The following is a 24,352-nucleotide window of genomic DNA, read 5'->3' as shown; positions in this document are numbered from 1 at the left end:
TGTGTTTCATCAACACAAGGTTCTGTCAGCAAATGGTTTCCAGATAAGAAGACTTTGTGAGCAGCAACGACAATTGTCATTTCCCAAATACCTCTTGATAAGCCACTGCCTCTTTATAAGCACCAATCTATATTGTTCCATCTTCATCTCTGCACTTCTCAGCCAGCATCCACTGCCAACTAAATGTGATCATCTTCTTCCAATTATATTTATCTAACTCAAGACCAGAACCTTGGACTCTCAGTGGGTCAACACACCTGTTTGCATTTTGTAACATTGTCAGTGCCATTTATGTGGTGACTATTGCATACCTTGGGTATGCAGGCAAAGAATTTCACTATGACTTGTCACACGTGACAATAAGGTATTCAATTCATTTAAATTCATTTCTCATTGGAACATTCATTCTTCCCATTGTAATTCTTTTTTTTTCACTTAAATTTTTATTCATTTTTAAGAGATATTTTCAAAACAGTGCAATACCATCACCATAAATAAAACAAAGTAAGAAAAACAGCAATCAAAATAAAAAAATAAGTAGATGGGGGAAAAAAAAAAAAAGGAAGTAAATTTAAAAAAAAATTGGAATAAGACCGTGTGGTTCACTTACCAAATTAAAAAAAGAAAAACCATTACATTGATTAGTTATCTGGAGATAATTCAACATTCATACAAACATACCATCTAGTTCTATATAACGCAATCTTCCCATATCTAGCTCGGCATTTATCTAATTGGTGTCATGGCTCAAATAAACAGTCCATTTTTCCCAGATCTTCTCAAATGAATTCTCCTTGACTCTCAAGGAATATGTCAATTTCTCCATATTAAAGATGTCTCGCACAATTTCTAACCACTGTTCCTGTTTTGGACTTTTTTCATTAAGCCACTGCCTGGTAATGGCCTTCTTACTTGCTGCAAGCAAAACTTTAATCAAATATGTATCTTCTATTTTTACACTATCTTTAATACGCCCCGGATACATCACAGGGCAGGTATTTGGGATTTTATAACCCAAGATATTATTTACAGCTGCATTAACATTTTCCCAGTATGGCCTTATCTTTACACAGTTGCAGAAAATATGCGAGTGGTCTGCCTCCGTACTCCCACACAGCCTCCAACAGTGTTGTTGGACAGCAAGTTGTCTGCTTTTTATTTTGGGTGTTATAAAAAAACGAGATAGATTCTTCCAGCAAAATTCTCTCCATACTAGTGAGCTTGTGGATAAACATTGTGTTTCACACATTTGATACCATTCTTCTTCTGTTATTTGAATCTTTAATTCTGCTTCCCATTTTGTTTTTATGTAGAGCGTTGATTCTCCCCCGTTTTCCACCAGAGCTTGGTAGAAAGCAGAGATGACCCGAGACCCCTTCTGTTTGTATGCATCCACAATCACCTTGATCACATTATTTGAAGTTTCATCTAGTTCTGGCCTTATCTCTTTTATAAAGTAGTCTCTTAATTGCAAGTATCTAAAAAAATCTTTGTTTTCGAGACCATACTTTGACTTTAAATCTTGGAAGCTCATAAACTCTCCATTTTCTGAAACTGTATACATTGCCGTTATGCCTTTTTGTGCCCATTCTTTGAATTTTGAATCATACACCCCTGGCTTAAACGTCGAGTCATATGCGAACCACTTCAATGCGTGAACCCCTCTTTTTAATTTGTATTTTTCCACTATAACATTCCATATTTCTAACGTAAATGCTACTATTGGATCCATAGCATGTCTCAAAGCCCCCCTCAGATATTTGTCTCCCACCAAAATCTGGGTCTGGTAACCCTGTATCTCCCTTTCCATTTCTTTCCATCGAGAATCATAATCAGGTCTACACCAACAAGCCAGAGGTCTGAGTTGAGCTGCATAAAAGTATTTCTTCAGATTTGGTAAAGCCATTCCACCCTTGCTTTTCGGCAGTTGAAGTGTTGTTAATTTTATTCTTGGTTTTTTGCTATTCCAAATGAATCTAGAGATCATCTTATCCCACGCTATGAATTTATCTCGGGAAACATTAATTGGGAGAGATTGGAATAAATATAGTAGTTTAGGTAGGATATTCATTTTTACCGTTTGTATTCTGGCACTGAAGTCTAGAGGAAGGGTCGACCACCTCTCAACATCCTTTTTGATGTTTTCTTCAATTTTGTTATAATTAGTTTCAAACAAGTTGGAAAGTGTTTTGGTTATAGTTACACCAAGATACTGCATCGTTTTAGAGTTCCATTTCAGATTATATGCATCTCTGATTTGTTGGGATGGAGAATAATTGAATGAAAGAATTTGTGTTTTTGTTATATTCAATTTATACCCTGAGTAGTATCCATATGTTTCAAATGGGTTCATTAGATTTGGGAGATATATCTGGTCGTTCAAGAAAAATAGTGATATCATCAGCGAAAAGACCAATTATATGTTCTTTCCCCCCTATTTTGACCCCCTGCAGGCCTTCTCTCTGCCTTATTGCTTGTGCTAAGGGTTCGATATACAAAACGAAGAGAGTAGGAGAAAGACAGCATCCTTGCCTTGTGCCCCTCTCTAACTGGATCCTATTTGATATGTTTCCATTTACCTTAATCCTAGCTGTAGGCTCCTGATATATTGTTTTAATACACCGAATTGCATCTTCATTGAAACCAAATCTCCTCTGTACTTCATATAAGAATACCCAACTAATACTATCAAAGGCTTTTTCTGCATCTAAACTGACCAGGACCATATTTGTATCCTTTTTTTGAGCATTATCCACAATGTGGAGGGTTCTTCTAATATTATCCTGTGTTTGACGCCCCCGAATAAATCCAGTTTGGTCTTCATTAATCAGATCTGGTACAAAAGTCTCGAGTCTTTTGCAAATGATTGAGGTAAATAGTTTGTAGTCTACATTTAAAATTGAGATTGGCCTGAAATTTTTACATTGCTCTTTGTCTTTGCCTTCCTTGGGTAAAATGGTAATAATTGCTTCCTTCCATGATGGGGGAGCCCTGCCCTCTTTAAGGGTCCAGTTAAAGCAAGACAGGAGCAGAGGTGTTAGCTCTTTCTTAAAGGCCTTGTACCATTCTGGTGGAAACCCATCGCTGCCTGGTGATTTACTAGCCTTGAGTCTACTGATTGCAGCTTCCAGCTCCTTAACCGTAAATTGTGACGTAATGGTATTATTTTGTGTCTCACCAATGGATGGCAGATCGAGTGAGTTAAGAAAACTTCTCATTGTCCTTTTGTCAGCTGATGGTGGTTTAGAATAGAGTTTCTTATAGTATTCTTCAAATATTCTTTCTATCTCATCTGGCTCATGTGACAATTGATTGGTTTTAGGATCTCTTATTTTATTAATTGTATTAGAGGCCTGCTGTTTACGCAGGCGTCTGGCCAGGAGTCTAGATGCTTTTGGACCTGCTTCATAATAGGTCCGCTTTACGAATCTTGCCCTTTTTTCCATATCTCCCCTGAGGATCTCATCTATCTCCCCCCTTTTTTCCTTAATCTGTTTTAGTACCAACTGATCCTGTATGTTTTTATGTTTTTTCTCCAATTCTTTCAGTTTTTCTACTTTATGTTCATACGTAGCTAGCCGGGCCTTTTTTTGTGATGGTGTCAGGGCGATCAGCTTGCCACATATAACTGCCTTCATAGCATCCCACAGTATTTTAGGCTTGTTGTATCCAAATTATGATTCATGACCACATTGAAGTCCCCTCCACATATCAAGATACCTTCAGTCTCTAAAGCAATAATGTCAAACAGAGTTTTGAAAAAACATTTGGTACTTTCTGGGGGGGCATATACATTGATCAGTGTCACAACTTTGTTTTCCAACTTTCCTTTAACTAATACATACCTTCCCTCTTTGTCCCTGACTTCTTTATGGCATTCAAATTGGACTGCATTTGTAATAAGGATAGCCACTCCCCTCTTTTGGCTAGTTTTATATGAACTATAAAATGCATTTCTAAAGCCAAAGTGTTTTAGTTTCTCATGTTCTAGTTGAGGCAGGTGGGTTCTTGTAAAAATAGTACCTGGGCCATTTCTTTTTTCAGTTTAGCCAGGACCTTGCTCCTTTTAACTGGATAATTCATCCCATTTACATTGAGTGACACCAATATGATAGTATTACGTGACATTTAATTTACCTACTCCTGTCTTGCATTCATAAATCTCCAGATAACTTGAAACTGTGCAGGTCTGAACATCTGGACATAATGTGCCAAATAAAAAAAAGAAAAGAAAAGAAAAAACAGTTGACTTCCAAGTAAGGGTGATTCCTTTCCACCCTGAGTCCCCGTTGGCAGGTATAGGGGAAAGCCTCCTCCCAGAGGGCCCCTCACTAGAGGTGAAACACTCCATTTCACGCATCCTAGTATCGTCCAACGTCATCCGATAGCACTTATTTTTTAGTCCAAAAGAATTTGTGACACAATAAAAGCTAGTTGGATGGGGTCTGCTCAGACTCCTGTAGTCGCTCTCTTGCTGTCTCACTCTCTTCTTCGCTCCTCTTTCCAACTCTCTGCCATGACAAAGCCTGGAGAAGACGCTCCATCTCTGGGTCCGCCAGCTCCTCAGCGCTGTAATCAGGTGTCTCCACGGAGTAGCCTCTCCTCCTCAATTCCTGCACTGCGTCTTGTGCACTATGATATGTGCATGTTCCTGAGTCCCAGTGAATACGCATCTTGTCCAGCGGGGTCTGGAAGCGGACACCTCTCTCCTTCAGGGCCCTCTTTATTCCCTTATATGCCTTGCGCTTCTGGACAACCTCCGTTGCATAGTCGTGGTCAAATGATAGACGTCGCCCATCAATCATTATCTTCTTTCCCCAGGCCTTTTTCAATACCATTTCTTTGGTATTAAACTCCAGGAAATTTACCACTATAGACCTAGGTGGTGAATTACCTTCCGGTTTGCGAGCCAAAGCTCTGTGCGCGCGCTGGATCCGTACGTTGGTGTCCGTTGTTATTACAAGTTCAGTTTTTAAAAGTTGCTCCACAAATTCAGACATAGATTTGCCTTCTTTCTCTTCAGGTACGCCGTAGATGCGAATGTTATTTCGTCTAGACCGTCCTTCCAAATCAGTCAGTTATTCTTGCATGGCTTTCTGTTTTTTCATAGATTTAAACAGCACATTTTTCACAGCCATGTTAATTGTCTCAGCCTCTTCAATTCGTGCTTCAGCTTTGTTTAGTCTAGTTTCATGGGCGTGGATTTGTTTGGAGTTTGCAGAAAGTTTATGATAAATTTCTTGCTTCAGTATTCTGAGTTCGGTTTTCATATCTTCTTTGATTTCTTCTTTAAATTTATGTAAGTCCACTTTATATTCAGTCCTGAAGTCATGTATTTCCTTACTGATATTGTGTAGCATTGAGCGCATGGTTTCTGCTGAGTCATCTTTTGAGCTTTGAGCTTTGTCCATCTCCGGTGAATTCTTTCTTTCTCGTCCGTCACGTTTCTTTTGACTTCTAGTTGTCGCTCCCCCACTCATTCCAAATAAGAAAACTGTGAATTATGTAGCAATTAGTGAATTAAGGGAGGCTAGTTTTAAACTTGCTATCGGGAGCTCGAAATTAAGCAGCCATCTGCTCGCATCGCCACCGGAAGTCTTCCATTGTAATTCTAATGCTGAGTTTAACATCCAGCCTTTGCCTGATACTGAACACATGCCTGCCCACACCAACACCTAAGATAGACACAAAATGCTGGAGCAACTCAGCGGGTCAGGAAGCATCTCAGGCAAAAAGGAATAGGTGACATTTCTGAAGAAGGGTCTTGACCTGAAATGTCACCTATTCCTTTTCTCCAGAGGTGCTGCCTGACCTGCTGAGTTACTCCGACATTTTGTGTTTAACTTCGGTGTAAACAAGCATCAGCAGTTCCTTCTTCCACTAGTACCTATCTGCCTCAATGTACATTGCCCTGATAAATGCACCATGGGAATGGTCAAGAGATAAGAGTTAAAGGTCAAAAATGTTTTATTATCATATGTACCAAAACAGAACAATTAAATTCTTACTTGCAGTAGCACAGCAGATTTGTAAACACAGTATTAATAGAAAATATAATAAGCAAACAGGAAAAAAGATAAATACATTAAAAAAAACCACTATAGTGCAAAAAAAAGTCCCTAGTGCAACCGTTCGTAGTTCAGAGTTTAGTTGGAGTTCGCAGTGTTCAGTAGCCTGATGGTTGTTGAGAAGAAGCTGTTCCTGAACCTGGATGTTCCAGTTTTTTGATGCCTTTCCCTTCTTCCTGATGGCAGGAGTGAAATGAGAGCGTGACCAGTACGGTGTGGATGTTTGATGATGCTGGCTGCCTTTATGAGATGGCGCCTTCAATGGTGGGGAGGTTACCCCATTCTCCAAATATCTGCTAAGTTTCTTCCCTCTTTTCCTTCAAGAATCTAACTTTGTTCCACCATTCTTAATCCTTCTTTATTCCTTTTTACCTACTTTCCTTAAGGTCTGTTTTTTTCAATAAGACCTCCAATTTTGCCCCTCCCTTAATCTCTAGGCTGTCTGTTTATACTCAGTAATTTCAATATACATTTTGTTTGCCCATTGAATTTGTCCTCTGTCCCTCGTAACTTCTTGATCTTACCAATGTTCTCACACGTTTTCTCCACCACTGCGAACTTCACAATAACCAAGATTATTTCTGATCGTCTCCCTGCATCCTTCACCTGCCCATCTCCTTCAACCGTTCTTCCTGAAGTGTCCAATCCAAATGTAAAGTTTCAAACATATCGCTTAGAACTGTATTTTTTTAAGTACAACAACCTTGCCTATGACCTATGTAGTTCATGAATATTCTACACAATTGTTCTGTTATGTTTACCTGTGGTGTTCTTATCCATAACAAAAACTTTATGTAGAAACCCCCCGCCTTGTCTCATCTTTGGCCTTTGTCCATCCATCTGCATATCAACATCCCCTTCCCCCTCCTCACCTATGCCCACCTATAACCTGCCATGTTTTGTCCTGCCCCTCTTTCAGCTTTCTCCCCCCCCCCCCCCCTGCCCCCGCCACTGCAATCAGTCTGAAGAAGGGTCTCGACCCGAAATGTCACCTATCCTTATTCTCCAGGGAGAATCTGTGCAGCTTGACCCACTGAGCTACTACAACATTTTGTGTCTTTCCTTCAAAAAATATTATTCGCTGCAGTTTTGGTTATAATCACTGGGAAAGCCCCCCACCTGCATTAGCTCAATCCAGTAGGAGCAGATTTAAGACACAATGTTAACTAACCACCACCAAACCTGGCTGTACCTCATAAAGCACCATCAGGCTTTCCCTCATTTGCCAAAACATCCGATGCTAATTCAACCACTACCTTTTCATGCTTCTCCCTTTAACGCTTCTCCCCTACTTTCTTCATAGCAACAATGTGTGAGGAAACTATGCAATTGCATGTTATTAGAACTGAAGAGATCCAGGCAGTTGAATGGTGCCAATAATTTCATATTCATGTGATAGGAGCAGGATTAGGCCTTCTGGCCCATTAAGTCTACTTCGCCATTCACACTTGGCTGATCTATCTCTCCCTCCTAACCCCATTCTCATGCCTTCTCCCCATAACCCCTGACACCCGTACTAATCAAGAATCTATCTATCTCTGCCTTAAAAATATCGACTGTGCAATGAATTCCACAGATTCACCACCCTCTGACTAAATAAATTCCTCCTCACCTCCTTCCTAAAGGAATGTCCTTTAATTCTAAGGCTAAGACCTTTGGTCATAAAAGCTCGCACTAGTGGAAACATCTTCTCCATATCCATTCTATTCAGGCCTTTCACTATTCGGTAAGTGTCTATAAGGTCCCCCCTCATCTTTCTAAACTCTAGCGAGTAGAGGCCTAGATCCTTCCTCCTTTTCTAATTAGCCGTATCACCTGAGTTGAGTCATATCATCTTCATTATCTAGGCCTAAGCCTTTTCCTAGATATTCATTTTGCTCCCTCCTTCATTATGGCAGCAATTCAACTCTCTAAGATCCACATTTCTACTAAAATGTTAACTACCCAAGTTCATAAGTGATAGGAGCAGAATTAAGCCATTTGACCCATCAAGTCTACTCCACCAATCAATCATAACTGATTTATCTCTTCCTCCTAACCCCATTCTCTTGCATTCTCCCCATAAACCTTGACACCCCTGACAAGTTCTCTACATTTTCCCACACTAAAAAATAGCTCCTTTTATTAGGTAGACACAAAATGCTGGAGTAACTCAGAGGGTCAGGCAGCATCTCTGGAGAAAAGGAGAAGGTGACGTTTCAGGTCGGAACCCTTCTTAAGACTGAGATTAGAGATAATTCATACGTTAGGTGTTGTTACGCTCCTTGAGGAAACCATATCATCCTCATTTTTCTTTAAAAAATACTGATCTAAATCACTTTTTAGTTACAAACACTTCCTATCTCTCCCTTTTATCAGAGTTTATCTGAATGTGTTGGCATCCTTCAATGCATGGTCATCCTTCTTATAATTCCATACTCAAATCTCCTTAGTTAATGTAACATCCTGGAAACAGCAGGAACCATAGTCACATATGACTCCTACTTTGATTCTGGCCTTGCACGTGGTCCCTCAGCTTTGAAGTCATTAGAACATGCAATTGCAGAGAGTGCAACATTTTAGCCAGAGTTTTAAAGCAATCCCTAATTGCCTTTGCAGTTTGTGTCTCTTTTGTCAAGCAGGTCTCATTTACAGCATTTTTCTAAACAATGATTGCTCCATTTTGGGAATGTGGCTCATGATGTCTACTGCCATTTACTGAAAACCTGCCTTGCAATGGCAGCCAGGTGAAATTGTGGAAGCATTATTAAATCAGAATCCATTGCCAACTTTGAGATCTTGAACCAATTTCAAAATTACTCAGTGAAAAACATATGCTCTGGCCATGGAACTGAGGCCGAGCTGCCTAACCACTGATCCTTTAAACCGAGAACCAGAAAAAACTGCGTGACATATTTTAATGTGGGGAGAGTGGTGCACGGACAGCCACACACATGGACCTTGACAAAGACAGACCTGGGTCCAATGGCATGGAGTCCACCATGGTTGGGAGACCCTCCTTGCTGCAGCCTTCTCAGCTGTCATGGTGCTCCATCTACTGGCCAGCCACCATCATCTGCCTGTTTCACCATAGTGGTATTTTTGGCCCATGCTTTGTAGGCATTTCTCTCTTGCCTTGCACACTCCATAGCTCCAGAGCATAGGTTTATCTCTCAGGATCTTAGGCACACACAAGCTTCCCCGCCATGACAAGGTGATTACCTTTGGAGAAGACTTGGAAATATATAAATATGTTACAGATCTTTCAGAAAGACCATGATCAGAAAGACTACGTGTTCTTCTAGACTACATGAAAATATTCCTCACTACTACAGGTCCTCGTTTTCTCACTTACGCATTTTGGCACCAATGCCGAGCATTGATCGCCAACTCAGATCTGTGAAAGGAGGCTGCCAGATTTCAGTCTTTTCCTTAGTCAGAGTTCATTGAAAATGAAAATGGTTTCAAACGTTATCTGTTTCTGTCAAGTAGGCAGCGCAGTTAATCAAACCACTGCCTCCCTGATGTCCAATTACATCTTCTCTTTGTTGGACCGACATCAACTTTATTTGAATGGTAGTAGGCAAGAGAATTCTATTTTGCTTTTCCCATGGCTTTCACTCTGAAGAAGGGTCTCAACCCGAAATGTCACCCATTCCTTCTCTCCAGGGATGCTGCTTGTCCCGCTGAGTTACTCCAGCTTTTTGTGTCTATGTTCGGTTTAAACCAGCATCTGCAGTTCCTTTCTACACAATTCTATTTTGGTGACATCTTACTTTTTGACTTGTTAACATTTTTGTTAAAGGATTTCTATTCTTATATTCTAACTTAGAACTGGTACATGCTCATGTCATAAAATTAGATGAATAGCGAACCAGGACTGCCCATGCCAGCTGTGGTAGATAGGGATTATGGAGCCAGCTGTGTAGGTAAAATGCTTTCCACTTTAGTAAAATCACTCATGACTTGCTTATCACAACAATCATCTGGAACAATTACTGAAAAGCAGTATGTATTTCCTGACCTGATTTTGAGGTTCCAGATATTATCAGATTTTGATGAGACAGGGTCAATTTTTATCCCAGCTGGTTAGCAGGCATTGCTGAGACATGCATACGGATAGTGATTCATAGACAAATTATCACAAGGCTATCAACATCTTTGGCACTCTTTACACAAGAAACAAGAACAGGAATAGGCAAATTGGCCCTCAAGCTACGGTGTTATTCAATATGGTCATGACTAATGCATCCTTAGTCTCAGCACTTCCCCCCCTGCTCTTTCCCCATGCCCTTAGCACCATCATTTAAATGTATGTTGGTACCCATCTTGAATGTATTCAATGACTCTGCCTCCACAATTCTAGAGATTAATAATCCTCTGAAAGCTATTCCAGCTCACTTCTGTTTTACATGGAAAGCCCCTTATTCCAAAACTACGTCCCCGATTATAGAGAATTTCCCGTGAATTGAAGGATCATTCACCAGCATCCCTATCAGTCTCACTCTGAATCAAACATGTTTGAATAAGATAATTATTTATTTCTCTGTACTTCAATGACCAAAGCACCAACCCGATCAACCTTCCTTCATACATCAACCGTTTCATACCAAGGCTCAAACCAATGATTTGTGCATTGCCTCCAATACACATCCTTCCTTAATAACAGAGATTAATGCTGTATGTAGTACAGGTCTGGACTTTTTGGCACCCTGTAAAGATACATCAAATCTTCCCTACGTTTATATTTTGTACCCATGACAGATAAGGCCAACATGCCATGGGTCTTCCTAATTATTTGTCACCTATATGTTATCTATTAACATTTTGTGTTTAATGTACTATCCTTTTATATCACTGCATTTTTTAGGTTCCATCATTCAAATAACAATTTATGTGTTCATTCTTTTTACCAAAGCAGATACTATTCCATTTTCTCACATTACACTCCATCTGACAACTTCACGCCCACCCACTCAACCTATCTACATCACTTTAAGGCTCCTACTTTCTTCCTCACAAATTGCTTACCCACCCATTTTGTACTCTTGGCAAATTTGGCTACAGTAGGATTGGTCCAACTCAATTGAGTCTTCATGACAAAATTACAAATGGTTGAAAAATCTACACCGAAGTGCCTCATTAATTACTGATTTTCCCAACCCAAAAATGATACATTTTTCCTGAATAGTTGGCCACTCCTGATATATTATAGCCAACCCCATGTCCTATCACCTTGGACAGTAATCTTTTACATGGCACCTTACAACCTTCTGGAAATCCAAATACACTATGTTTACTTTATCGACCTGTTTGTGATATTCTCAAATAACTCCAACGAATTTATCACATTTACCAACTGAAATCGATTTTCAAAACACGGAGGAGCAAATTGAGTCATTTATTCTTATAAATTTACTATGGCTTAGGAAAACCTGGCAGCTCCCTTGGAAATAATGATTTCTGATATTTACCCAATGCTTATAAATTCAATAACTTTATGTAAGTTTCCTGTTCGTATAATGTATGTGCAATGTGTTTGGATGGATAGAGGGTTGGATGGATATACAACAGACATTAGACAATAGGTGCAGGAGTAGGCCATTCGGTCCTTCAAGCCAGCATCGCCATTTACTGTGTTCATGGCTGATCATCCACAATCAGTACCACGTTCCTGCCTTCTCCCCATATCCATTGACTCCGCTATCTTTAACAGCTCTATCTAAAGCCCCTGTCCCACTTTCCCGAGTTATTCACAAATTCTCCCGTGTTTTGCCCTTGATTCAAACTCGGAGAATGTCTGTAGCGAGTCCGTAGGAGTCCATAGCGAGTCTGTAGGAGGTCGTAGGAGTCAGTAGATATTTCTTAGCGGCTCGTAATGCCAGCCGTAGGTACTCGGGGCTCAGATAAGTCGGGACGTTTTTTCAGCATGTTGAAAAATGTCCACGAGTAAAAACAGTAGCCTCGAGTACCTACGGCTGGCTATTACTGTAATTCTCCGAGTTTGAATCAAGGGGAAAACTCGGGAGAATTCGTGGTAACTCGGGAAAGTGGGACAGGGGCTTAACTCTCTCTTGAAAGCATCCAGAGAATTGGATTCCATTGCCTTCTGAAGCAGAACATTCCACAGCTTCACAACTCTCTGGGTGAAAATGTTTTTCCTCATCACCATTCTAAATTGCCTACCCCTTATTTTTAAACTGTGGCCCCTGGTTCTGGCCTACCCCAACATCGGGAACATGTTTCCTGCCTCCAGCGTGTCTAATCCCTTAATAATCATATGTTTCAATGAGATCACCTCTCATCCTTCTAAATTCCAGTGTATACAAGCCCAGTCGCTCCATTCTTTCAACATATGACAGTCCCGCTATCCACCTTCCGAACCTACGCTGCACTCCCTCAATAGCAAGAATGTCCTTCCTCAAATTTGGAGACCAAAACTGCACACAATACTTGAGGTGTGCTCTCACTAGGGCCCTGTACAACTGCAGAAGGACCTCTTTGCTCCTATACTCAACTCCTCTTGTTATGAAGGCGAACATGCCATTAGCTTTCTTCACTGCCTGCTCTACCTGCATGTTTACTTTCAGTGACTGGTGTACAAGGACACCCAGGTCTCGTCGCACTTCCCCTTTTCCTAACTTGACACCATTCAGATAATAATCTGCCTTCCTGTTCTTGACACCCAAGTGGATAACCTCACATTCATCCACATTAAACTGCATCTGCCCACTCACCCAACCTGTCCAAGTCACCTTGCATTCTCATAGGATCCTGCTCACAGTTCACACTGCCACCCAGCTTTGTGTCATCTGCAAATTTGCTGTTACTTTTAATCCCTTCATCTAAACCATAAATGTATATTGTAAATAGCTGCGGTCCCAGCACCGAGCCTTGCGGTATGCACTAGTCACTGCCTGCCATTCTGAAAGGGACCCGTTAATCTCTATTCTTTGTTTCCTGTCTGCCAACCAATTTTCTATCCATGTCAGTATCCTACCCCAAATACCATGTGCTCTAATTTTGCCCACTAATCTTCTATGTGGGACCTTATCAAAGGCTTTCTGAAAGTCCAGGTACACTACATTCACTGGCTCTCCCTTGTCCATTTTCCCAGACAGACAGACAGACTGGCAGACAGAAAGACAGACAGACAGACAGACAGACAGACAGACAGACAGACAGACAGACAGACAGACAGACAGACAGACAGACAGACAGACAGACAGACAGACAGACACAAAATGCTGGAGTAACTCAGCGGGACAGGCAGTATCTCTGGAGAGAAGTAATGGGTAACGTTTTGGGTTGAGACCCTTCTTCAGGTCTTGACCTGAAAAGTCACCCATTCCTTCTCTCCAGAGATGCCACCTGTCCCGCTGAGTTACTCCAGCATTTTGTGTCTATCGTCAATATAAACCAGCATCTGTATTTCGATAGATAGATAGATAGACAGATAGACAGATGGACAGATAGACAGATAGACAGATAGACAGATAGACAGATAGACAGATAGATAGATAGATAGATAGATAGATAGATAGATAGATAGATAGATAGATAGATAGATAGATAGATAGATAGATAGATAGATAGATAGATAGATAGATAACAACTTTCACTTTCAAGATAGATGGATGGAAATAAATTATAATATTGGAGCATAAATAATGGATCTGCGCTTTCGCCAATGACATGGTATGTTTTGTTACATTTTTCAGTCCTTGCAATGCATGAGAATGTGCTCAGGTGCCCAACTCCAGGCTGCACGGGAAGAGGACACGTGAACAACAACCGCAACTCGCACCGAAGGTAAGTTGCACTGCTTGGAGCATGCACTTCAATGTGACAATGTTAGCCGATCAAGCGTTTGGCTAAATTAATGGGTTTGACCATTTCTTTCATTTCAGAATTCACTCCATCTGAGGGAGGTAGGATTAAAAGCATTATCATTTTTGACTAAGAGCATGAGTGGTTTGGATATTCACAGCCCAGCTAATAGCACAAAATTGTGCTAAGTATTACTTCAACTGCTGTCATCTCTTCACATTTCAGAAAGGGCTGTAAACATAATTGGTAAAGGAAAGATCAGAGCAAAGGATTGGTGTACTTTTTGTGATACATTACAGCTTACGTAATGACATCAGTAGTGAGAGCTGGAGAAGAAGGTCAGTTGGCCTCTACACATTTTTTATCAGATTCTGCATTCTTTCTATATCATTCACTTTGCACCCAACTCCAATATCAATTAATTTCCTTTGTATCCAAAGGGAGGTATCTAGTAACCTGCATTTACTGGGGCAATACAGTGGCACAGTGGTAGAGTTGCTGCCTTACAATGTCAGAGACCTGGGTTCGATCCTGACTACGGGTGCTGTCTTTATGGAGTTTGTACATTCTCCCTGTGACCTGCGTGGGTTTTCTACGGGTGCTCCAGTTTCCACCCACACTCCAAAGACATACATGTTTGTAGGCTTTGGTAAAAATTGTAAGTTGTCCCTAGTGCAAGGTATACAGGTATCTCTGGTCGGCTACGACTCAGTTGGCCGAAGGATCTGTTTCTGTGCTGTATCTCTAAACTAAACTAAATTCAACTAATCTAGACAGATTTTTGCCCCGGTTTCCTCACACACTCCAAAGACGTACAGGTTTGTAGGTTAATTGGCTTTGGTAAAATTGTAAATTATCCCTAGGGTGTGTAAAGGATAGCATTAGTGTACGGGGATCGTTGGTCATTGCAGACTCAGTGGACTGAAGGGCTTGATTCCGTGCCGTATCTCTAAACTAAAACTAAATCTAGAGAGTTACTAGATATCTTTGAGAGTGAAGTAATTTAGCGAGTTACCAGAAGTGGTGAAAATGCTGGCCCTGTGACATCGGTTCAGTTCCTGCAGGGACCACAGTCTTGAACAGACACCTTAGCTGTTTTCTGTCTTGAACATACACAATAGTTCAAACGTCTAATGCCCACTGGGATTGAGCATTCCACTGTTTCTCAGCCCCAGATATAAAGACATACAATCGTTATCCTAAATGAGTGAATCCATACTCAGAAACCGACACATCTAGTCTAGTTTAGTTTAGAGATACAGCTCGGAAACAGGCCCTACGGCCCACCGAGTCTGCGCCGACCAGTGATCCTCGCACACCAGCGATCCCCACACACATACACTGTCCTACACACACTGTCCTAAAACCACGCAGGTCATGGGGAGAATGGACAAACTCCGTACAGACAGCACCCATAGTCAGATCGAACTCGGGTACCTGGCTCTGCAAGGCAGCAACTCTACCTCTGCGCCACCATGTCACCAGCCTAGCTCTAGACTCAAATTAATAAATGGGATCACCATTCATCTTTTCAAACTCCAGTGAATATAGGCTAATTTCAATCTAAATTAATATGATTATGCTTTCAATCAGGGATCACTGTAATACATTTTCTTAAGCTTCAATTACTTGTCAGGGGAATATAGAAACAATTTGTTACATCTCCAACCAAGCATTTTAATAAAATGGGGAAACCTTTTGAAAAACCTACACTCTTTGTGTTTTCAGTACCTTCTTTAAGCACCATAATGCAAAATTAAATATGCCGGGTGGTCATGGAATTATTTGAGAGATGACGAACCACTTCTGCAGTCATCAGATAACTTTGGAAATAACCATGGGAAAAAACAGGTCTTTTCAGCATGAGGGTTGGCAGAAGAATGAGGCTAATACCATGTGCTAAAATGATAAACAAAGCAAATGTCTTTGGGTAATTTCCCAATTGACCACTATTATGTAAGATGCTGTCAGAATCAGAGAATACTAAATACATCCAGACACCTGGACAGACTATGTTATCTGCGCTTCCACCAATGTATTTGTTAATAGACACAAAATGCTGGAGTAACTCAGCGGGACAAGCAGCACCTCTGGATAGAAGGAATGGGTGATGTTTAGGTTCAAGACCCTTCTTCACACTGAATCAGGGGAGAGGGAGATATAGAGATAATACGAGGAATCACAGAGGGGGAGCAGTGAGAGAGGATGGTGCAGAACCTTTTCGGGTCGAGAACCTCTTCAGACAATCTTTTTCCTGTCACCTGTTACACATTCCTTCTATCCAGTGATGCTGCCTGTCCTGCTGTTACTCCAGCATTTTCTGTCTATCTTTGGTTTCAACCAGCATCTGCAGTTCCTTCTACAACATTTTGTCTGCTCCACTGTGAAATCTTTTCAAGGTATGTCTACTTTGAAGAAGTTCTCCTCCTCTCTCCGACGAGAGTTCTGCCACATCCTTTCTCGCTGCTCCCCTCTGTGATTCCTCCTGTTATCTCTGTATCTCCCTCTCCCCTGTTTCAGTCTGAAGGGTCTCGACCCGAAATGTTACCCATTCCTTCTATCCAGAGATGCTGCCTGTCCCGTTGACTCCAGCATTTACTGGAGTCCCGCTGACTACAGCAGTTAATTCAGCATTTTCTGTCTATCTTCGGTTTAAACCAGCATCTAGAGTTCCTTCCAACAACAATATATTTGTCAAAGATAGACACAAAGCTGGTAAGAAGGAATGGGTGACATTTTGGGTCGAGACCCTTCTTCAGACTGAATCAGGGGAAAAGGAGATACAGAGATAGCTGGAGGAATCACAGAGGTGGAGCAGCGAGAGAGGAGATTGCAAAACTCTTGTCTTGGCCAATAAAGAGGATCCCTCTCTTTTCCTACTCTCTTCCCTGTGCCCCATCTGGATTCACACCCATTTCTCCCACTATCCAGTTGCCCTTTCCTCTCCCCCTCCCTGTTCACTTCCACTTCTTTTCTAATCTCACAGCCTTTTGTCGTCTTTTCAGCTCTACCTTTTCTTCACCCATCTGGCGATTGAACCCCTCTCACCTGTACCCACCTATCACTTGCATGGCTTTGTCCCACTCACACCTCTTTTCCAGCTTTCTACCCCCCCGACCCGCCCCACTACAATCAGTCTGAAGACGAGTCTTATTGTCATGACACTTAGAAACAGAAACATAGAAAACAGGTGCAGGAGTGGGCCATTCGGCCCTTCGATCCACCATTCTCCCCCTCTGTGATCCCACCATTCAATATGCTCGACTTCTTACCTTTATACCTTGCCTTTGCTTCCACCAACTGTGCCTTGCTAACTGCACAATATCCTAAACCAATTACTACCCTTTCCAACGTGACCTTTAAGTTACCATTGCTAGCTTTGCCTAATTTCCCCTAATCCTTTTTCCAACGTGCAAGGCTCTTGGGTTAACAATATTACAAACTTTCCCAATTTTTGTATAATTTCCAAAGATTTTTCTATATACCACCATAGCCACCATGAGTCAAGGGAAATGAAGGATAGGTAATAAATAATTACCTCACCAGCTATTCCCACATCCATTCAATTAATTATTAAAATATGACAATGCTAATCAATTTAGCACGCTTGTTGTAATGAAAAAATATATTTCCACACCCTTTTTTAAGTTCATGTCATAGGTGCAAATGTAAGCCATTCAGCCCATCGAGTTTACTGTGCCATTCAATCATGGCTGATCTATCTTTCCCTCTCATCCACATTCTCCTGCCTTCTCCCCATAACCCGTGACACCCTTACTAATCAAGTTTCTGTCAATGTTCGTCTTAAAAATACCCAGTGATGTGGCCTTCACAGCCATCTGCATTTGTTCTTTATTAGTTACATTTAGCTGTTCACATATAAATCCCATGTCTTTAACGCTGCTGAGAATGTCCCATCTTTGTTCCAGGCAGAAGCATCCTACTTTTACCACTGCTTGTGAATTTCTGGTGCAGGTTAAGCTTACATTTGAAGTCTACCTCAAAATAATTCTGATTCAAGGCATTGAGCAATTCAAAATGCAACAGAGAGCACTCACTTTGCCAAAATGCAAGGTCCACAGCCAACTGTGGGAAGAATTTGTGATAAAAAGGAGCAAACTGTAAAAGGACTCAAGCCTACATAAAAATGTGTTGTGTAGCAACGCGGAGAGAGAGACACACAGGCTCACAGTGGGCAGCCACCATTGGCAAGATCCCTTGCATGAGATGCAGTTGGTGATGAGTAATTTTTGGATGCCTACAACATCAATACAGTTAACACAATAAAAAAGGGTGTGTTCTTCATGCCAGGCGACAGAAACTGTCTGTACGCATGGATTTCTGTGTGGATCTGTTTGCAGCTTCTGAAGCCTGACAATAGGTGTTAAATTAGCACCGTTGAATGTTTTGTTTGTCGAATGATATGCTCATTCATGCAGTAGCTCCAAACGTATTAGCACAATAGGTCATTTGAAAAAAAATATATTGACTATCCGACCCTACAAATTCTGAACAAATTGACCATGGATCCCCAGCTGCGGCGGCAAATCCCAAAAACAATATACAATTTTTCATAGCACTCCCCATCTGTACTTTTGAGAGCAATATTAGGATATTTATAATATTGTACATAATCCCAAATCCCAAAATTGCATATATACGCAAACAAACCATTCTAACGCAAAGAGCAGATACAAGGAATTGCAGATGCTGGTTTACAAAAAATGACATAAAATGCTGAAGTAATTCAGTAGTTCAGGTGACATCTCTGGAGAGCAGGTTAGTTACCTCAAATTTAACAATTCTTTTTTTTTACTATAAACTAATAGAAAGAGAAAAAAAAAGCAAGAAAGAAAGGAGATTACAAATATAAAGATTGTGGAGATAGATCCGGGAGATGTTGAGTATAGTTGTTCAACCAACCCTAAACTCAAGTTGTGACTTTAATTTTGGGTTAAACCAGTTTACTTTTTTAAAAATTCAATAAATGGAGACCATATTTTTAAAAATAGTTCTGGTTTCTCAATTAAGACAAATCTTATTTTTTCCAAATGCAAGGTCTTGGTCATTTCCGTAATCCACATTTTAATTGTGGGGGTTGCTGGTTTTTTCCAACATTTAAGTATTAATTTTTCTGCAGATATTTAACTGTAATCAAGAAAGTGTCTCTGGCTTATTGTAAAGTTTGTGGTATGTTCTGATAATCCTAATATTATTAATTTTGGATCTGGGTCCAGTTGATTATCGATAACTTTAGAGATAGTTTTTAAAATGTCCGTAGAAAAATTTTGCATTTTTATACAAGTTACAAAAGTGTGAGTTAAATTGGCTTCTTGAATTTGACATTTATCACAGAGAGGGGAAGTACTTGGGAAGAGCCTGTTTAATTTTGTCTTTGAATAGTGTAATCTATGTAATATTTTAAACTGTATTAAGGAATGTCTAGTGTTTAACGAGCAATGATGTATATATTGTAAACTTTCATCCCATGCGTCTTTCATTATGGGTTGAGCCAATTCATCCTCCCATGCTCGTCTATATGACTCTGATGACCGAATGTCAGTATCTAAAAGGGTATTATAAATATAAGATATTAGTTTATTTGTATTAGGATGTCGATTCAGACATTCATCAAGGATTTCTGGGCCCCTAAATCTATAATCTTGCGTATGTAATTTTACATAATCTCTAAATTGTAAATATATAAAAAAATTATTACCATGTAATTCGTAAATTCGTAAATTCAATAATTCAATGTTCATACTGGTCACACTGCAAGCTACCCAAGATAAGGTGCTGTTCCTCCAGTTTGCAGGTAGTCTCACTCAAGCAATTGAAGAGTCCCAGGAAAGAATGGTCAGTGTGGGAATGGAAAGGGGATTTAAAATGGTTAGCAACCAGGAGATCCAGCAGGCCTTGGTAGGCCAAGCGCAAGTGTTTGGCAAAACGGTCACTGAGTCTACGTTTGGTCTCACCAATGTAAATAAGGCCACATCAGGGAACGATACAATATAACTTTATTTATCCTAGGAGGGAAATTGATCTGCCAGCAGTTATAAAACACAAGATACATGAAACATGAAATTAAAGTGACGAGTGGAAAAGATTGGGGATGTGCAAAGGTTGGGGGAGGGGATTCATTCTTCCCCACGACAGAAGAGGGAGGAATTGTATAGACACAGGGGAAATGAATCTCCTGTGGTGTTCTGTAAGGAACATCATATATAGTAGATGAGGATAGAGGAGGCAATGGGCAGGTCCACTGCCCGCATAATGGGTTACTTTGTGTGGCACAAGTTTGACGTTCCCCACTGACAATTCAAATGAAAGGCCAAGCTGCCTGTTGGATGAGATAAATAAATACCTAGTTAAAAACAATGGGTTTGATATTAACTGCAAAGTGCAGACTGAGGTCCTTTAAAGATAGTGCAATCAAACTCTAGAAACAAGATAACATACACAGTCTTATATGTAATATAATTTGCTCACATGGCCAGCTTGTTTTTGTGGCTCCTGCTCATGACAACCTCCGAGCCTCTCCTCTGGTGGAGAGTTTGAGCAACCCAGCTGAATTTACCGATACATTTCCTACCGATCCATTGATCAGTAAATCATAATGCTGAGGTTGAATATTCTAAGATTATATTGCATATCCCAGGGTTTGAGGATTTTTTCTGATCTCCCGCATAACTTTAGTGAAGAAGCAGCTCCAAAAGCCACTTCTATTATTCCACTGGGTACCTTTAGAAATCCAGTCAACGCATCTGCATTGAGTTTTTTTACATATAAAATTACAACTTCAAAAAAGAGTCAATCTGCTAAGCTTTCGGCCTTATTAATGTTCCTGTCATCATTACAAAGTTGGAAATAATTGCTTCCTGAGAGCCAAACCATATATTTTATTTTATATTGTATGTTGAATCGTATAGAAATCCAAAATGGAAAGGTGCTGAAGTTGACTTTTTTTTAAATCCTGCGCAAATGAAATCATCATTAAGAGGCACAGAAATAAATGAAGAATGTGAGATTTAATTTAGAACAAAAAAAATGAATTTTAGTCAAGTTGGAAGCCAATGAATTTCACAGTGACTTGTCACATGTGACAATAAAGTATTCATTCATTCATTCATTCATTCATTCATTCATTCATTCATTCATTCATTCATTCATTCATTCATTCATTCATTCATTGATGTCTGTGCTATACATAAAAAGTAAATAGATTAATAGATGAACTTTAAGGTCCAGAAATTGCCTATTGATCATCCCTCTCATGGAAAGAATTATTGCATTAGTAAAGTATCGGTAGTAATTTAAAATTAGATGAAAATGAGCATATATTTGAGAACAAGTTGGCTATGTTTAGGTGGTAAATGAGTGACCACAGGTTAGTATAACTTGGAAATATTAATAAGCAACTGGCAATATATTGGGAAATTAGTTCCAATTCAAGAAAATGGGTTGAACTTGCAGGAATGTGATGATAAAACAGTCCTTTACTCAGGAATTGTGCATCTCTAAAGTTCTCAACCATAGTATGGAGTAAATGTTAAATCATTTGTTGTTTTCAAATGTGAGATCACAAGCTTTAACTTTAAAGGAATCAAAGGATGTCTATGATAAAGTCGACGAGATATAGATTACTAGTCATGATCTAATTGAATAGCAGAGCAAGGGAAGGTGAGGCCTGTCTCTGTTTCTAGTACATATACTCTTACTTTCATTAATTATAGCAAAGTCTAGGAATGTATGGGGTGCTAAATGGGAAATTAAAATTAGTGATGAATAAGGGCAACCGTGGCTGACAAGGGAAGTTAGCGATGGAATAAAATTAAAAGACAAGGTGTATAACATAGCAAAGAGTAGTGGGAAGCCAGAGGATTGGGAAACTTTCAAAGGACAACAGATGGTAACAAAAAGGGCAATATGGGGTGAAAAATGAAGTACGAGGGTAAGCTGGCCAAGAATATAAAGAAGGATAGTAAAAGCTTCTTTGGGTATGTTAACAGAAAAAGATTAGTAAAGACAAATGTAGGTCCCTTGAAGGCAGAAACAGGTGAAATTATTATGGGGAACAAGTGAATAGCAGAAGAGTTGAACAGGTACTTTGGTTCTGTCTTCACTAACGGGATTAACCACTTAGGCGATTTTTCAGGCGACTGCCGGCGACTGTCAAGTTGCCGGCAGTCGCCTGAAAAACCAACACCTGGAACGGCGACTGTCAGAGTGGAACACACACACACACATTGCTTCCTTCACCAACCCATTATGCAGGCGATGGACAGGGCAAGCGGGGGGAGCGCTGTCTGAGTGAAATTCACAGGGTGCAAAGCCAAGGTGATACAGACACACACAGGAAGTGTTGGCGCTGTAATTTAGACGGCTAAAGCACAGTGTATGGTAAGTCCTTTAAAAGAGGAGGGGAGAGGGGGGAGAAGGAGTGGAGACGACTTTTAAGAAGCCAGCGATACGCGGCTGTGAAGCTCGGCGAACATTTCACATTACCGGTCAGTTATCCTTGGTTCTGAAAACTACTGCTTACGTTTTTTTTCCCAATGAGCCAATGAAATTCACCGGTCAGCACCGGCTGCAACCTACGAGAACCTGTGAGAACCCTCAACCTCCTGGCAACCCACTAGGATCTCCTTACGACCTACCTATGGCACGAAAATTCTCACTACTCTCCATGGTGGCTTCATCCTAGTCGCCGCTAATTTTTCAACATGTTGAAAAATTTGCGGCGACCATCATGAGGCTGCGACGAGTTCCCAGAATGCGGGAACTCCTCACAACCATGAAGGCGACAAACCGGCTGCCACCCGCGAACATGTGGCGACCGTGTGGATACCGCATAGTCTCCTGCAGTCGCCTAAAAAGTCACCTAAGTGGGACAAGCCCACAAGGAAGACTCAAACAATATCCCAGATGTACGAGAGGACAGAGGATCTAGGGAGACAGAGGAACTGAAAAAATTTGCATTAGGCGAGAAATAGTATTGGGTAGACTGATGGGACTGAAGGCTGATAAATCCCCAGAGCCTGATGGTCTGCATCACTCAAGAAGGTGGCTATAGAAATTGTGGATGCATTGGTGATCATTTCCAGTGGTCTATAGATTCAGGATCAGTTCCTATGGATTGGAGGGTAGCTAATGTTATCCCACTTTTCAAGAAAGGAGCGATAGAGAAAACAGGGAATTATAGACCAGTTAGCCTTATATCGGTGGTGGGGAAGATGCTGGAGTAAATTATTAAAGAAGTAATAATTTGTCTATATGGACTTTAGTAAGGCCTTTGACAAGGTTCCTCATGGAAGGTTGGTTAAGAAGGTTCAATTGTTGGGTATAAATGCAGGAGTAGCAAGATGGATTCAACAGTGGCAGAATGGGAGACGCCAGAGAGTAATGGTGGATGGCTGTTTGTCAGGTTGGAGGCAGGTGACTAGTGGGGTGCCTCAGGGATCTGTGTTGGGTCCACTGTTGTTTGTCATATACATCAATGATCTGGATGAAGGTGTGGTAAATTGGATTAGTAAGTATGCAGATGATACTAAGATAGGTGGTGTTGTGGATAATGAAGTAGATTTCCAAAGTCAACAGAGAGATTTAGGCCATTTGGAAGAATGGGCTGAAAGATGGCAGATGGAGTTTAATGCTGATAAGTGTGAGGTGCTACATCTTGGCAGGACAAATCAAAATAGGACGCACACGGTAAATGGTAGCGAATTGAGGAATGCAGTTGAACAGAGGGATCTAGAAATAACTGCATAGTTCCCTGAAGGTGGAATCTCATGTAGATAGGGTGGTAAAGAAAGCTTTTGGTATGCTAGCCTTTACAAATCAGAGCATTGAGTATAGAAGTTGGGATGTAATGTTAAAATTGTACAAAGCATTGGTGAGACCAATTCTGGAGTATGGTGCACAATTTTGGTCGCCCAATTATAGGAAGGATGTCAACAAAATAGAGAGAGTGCAGAGGAGATTTACTAGAATGTTGCCTGGGTTTCAGCAACTAAGTTACAGAGAAAGGTTGAATAAGTTAGGTCTTTATTCTCTGGAGCGCAGAAGGTTAAGGGGGGACTTGATAGAGGTCTTTAAAATGATGAGAGGGATAGACAGAGTTGACGTGGACAAGCTTTTCCCATTGAGAGTAGGGAAGATTCAAACAAGAGGACATGACTTCAGAATTAAGGGACAGAAGTTTAGGGGTAACATGAAGGGGAACTTCTTTACTCAGAGAGTGGTAGCTGTGTGGAATGAGCTTCCAGTGGAAGTGGTGGAGGCAGGTTCGATTTTATCATTTAAAAATAAATTAGATAGGTATATGGATGTGAAAGGAATGGAGGGTTATGGTCTGAGTGCAGGTAGATGGGACTAGGGGAAAATAATTGTTGGGCACGGACTTGTAGGGCCGAGATGGCCTGTTTCCGTGCTATAAATGTTATATAGTTATATGGTTAAGTAATAACAGCGCATTT

At 40.6% G+C, this 24,352-nt stretch overlaps 1 protein-coding gene across 1 annotated transcript in view; it reads left to right on the top strand.

Moving 5' to 3' along the window:
* Positions 1–24,352, top strand: part of st18 (ST18 C2H2C-type zinc finger transcription factor) — an 85,376-nt gene that overhangs the window by 11,009 nt on the left and 50,015 nt on the right. Inside the window, exon 4 of the mRNA XM_033019717.1 lies at positions 13,769–13,859. Within this exon, the coding sequence (XP_032875608.1) occupies positions 13,769–13,859 (91 nt within the window). The remainder of the gene's footprint in view (positions 1–13,768; positions 13,860–24,352) is intronic.

This window comes from Amblyraja radiata, chromosome 4, assembly GCF_010909765.2.
Source record: "Amblyraja radiata isolate CabotCenter1 chromosome 4, sAmbRad1.1.pri, whole genome shotgun sequence".
Classification (NCBI taxonomy): Eukaryota; Metazoa; Chordata; class Chondrichthyes; order Rajiformes; family Rajidae; genus Amblyraja; species Amblyraja radiata.
Note: the sequence above shows the minus strand (reverse complement) of the source record. Positions and strands in the feature narration are given on the sequence as shown.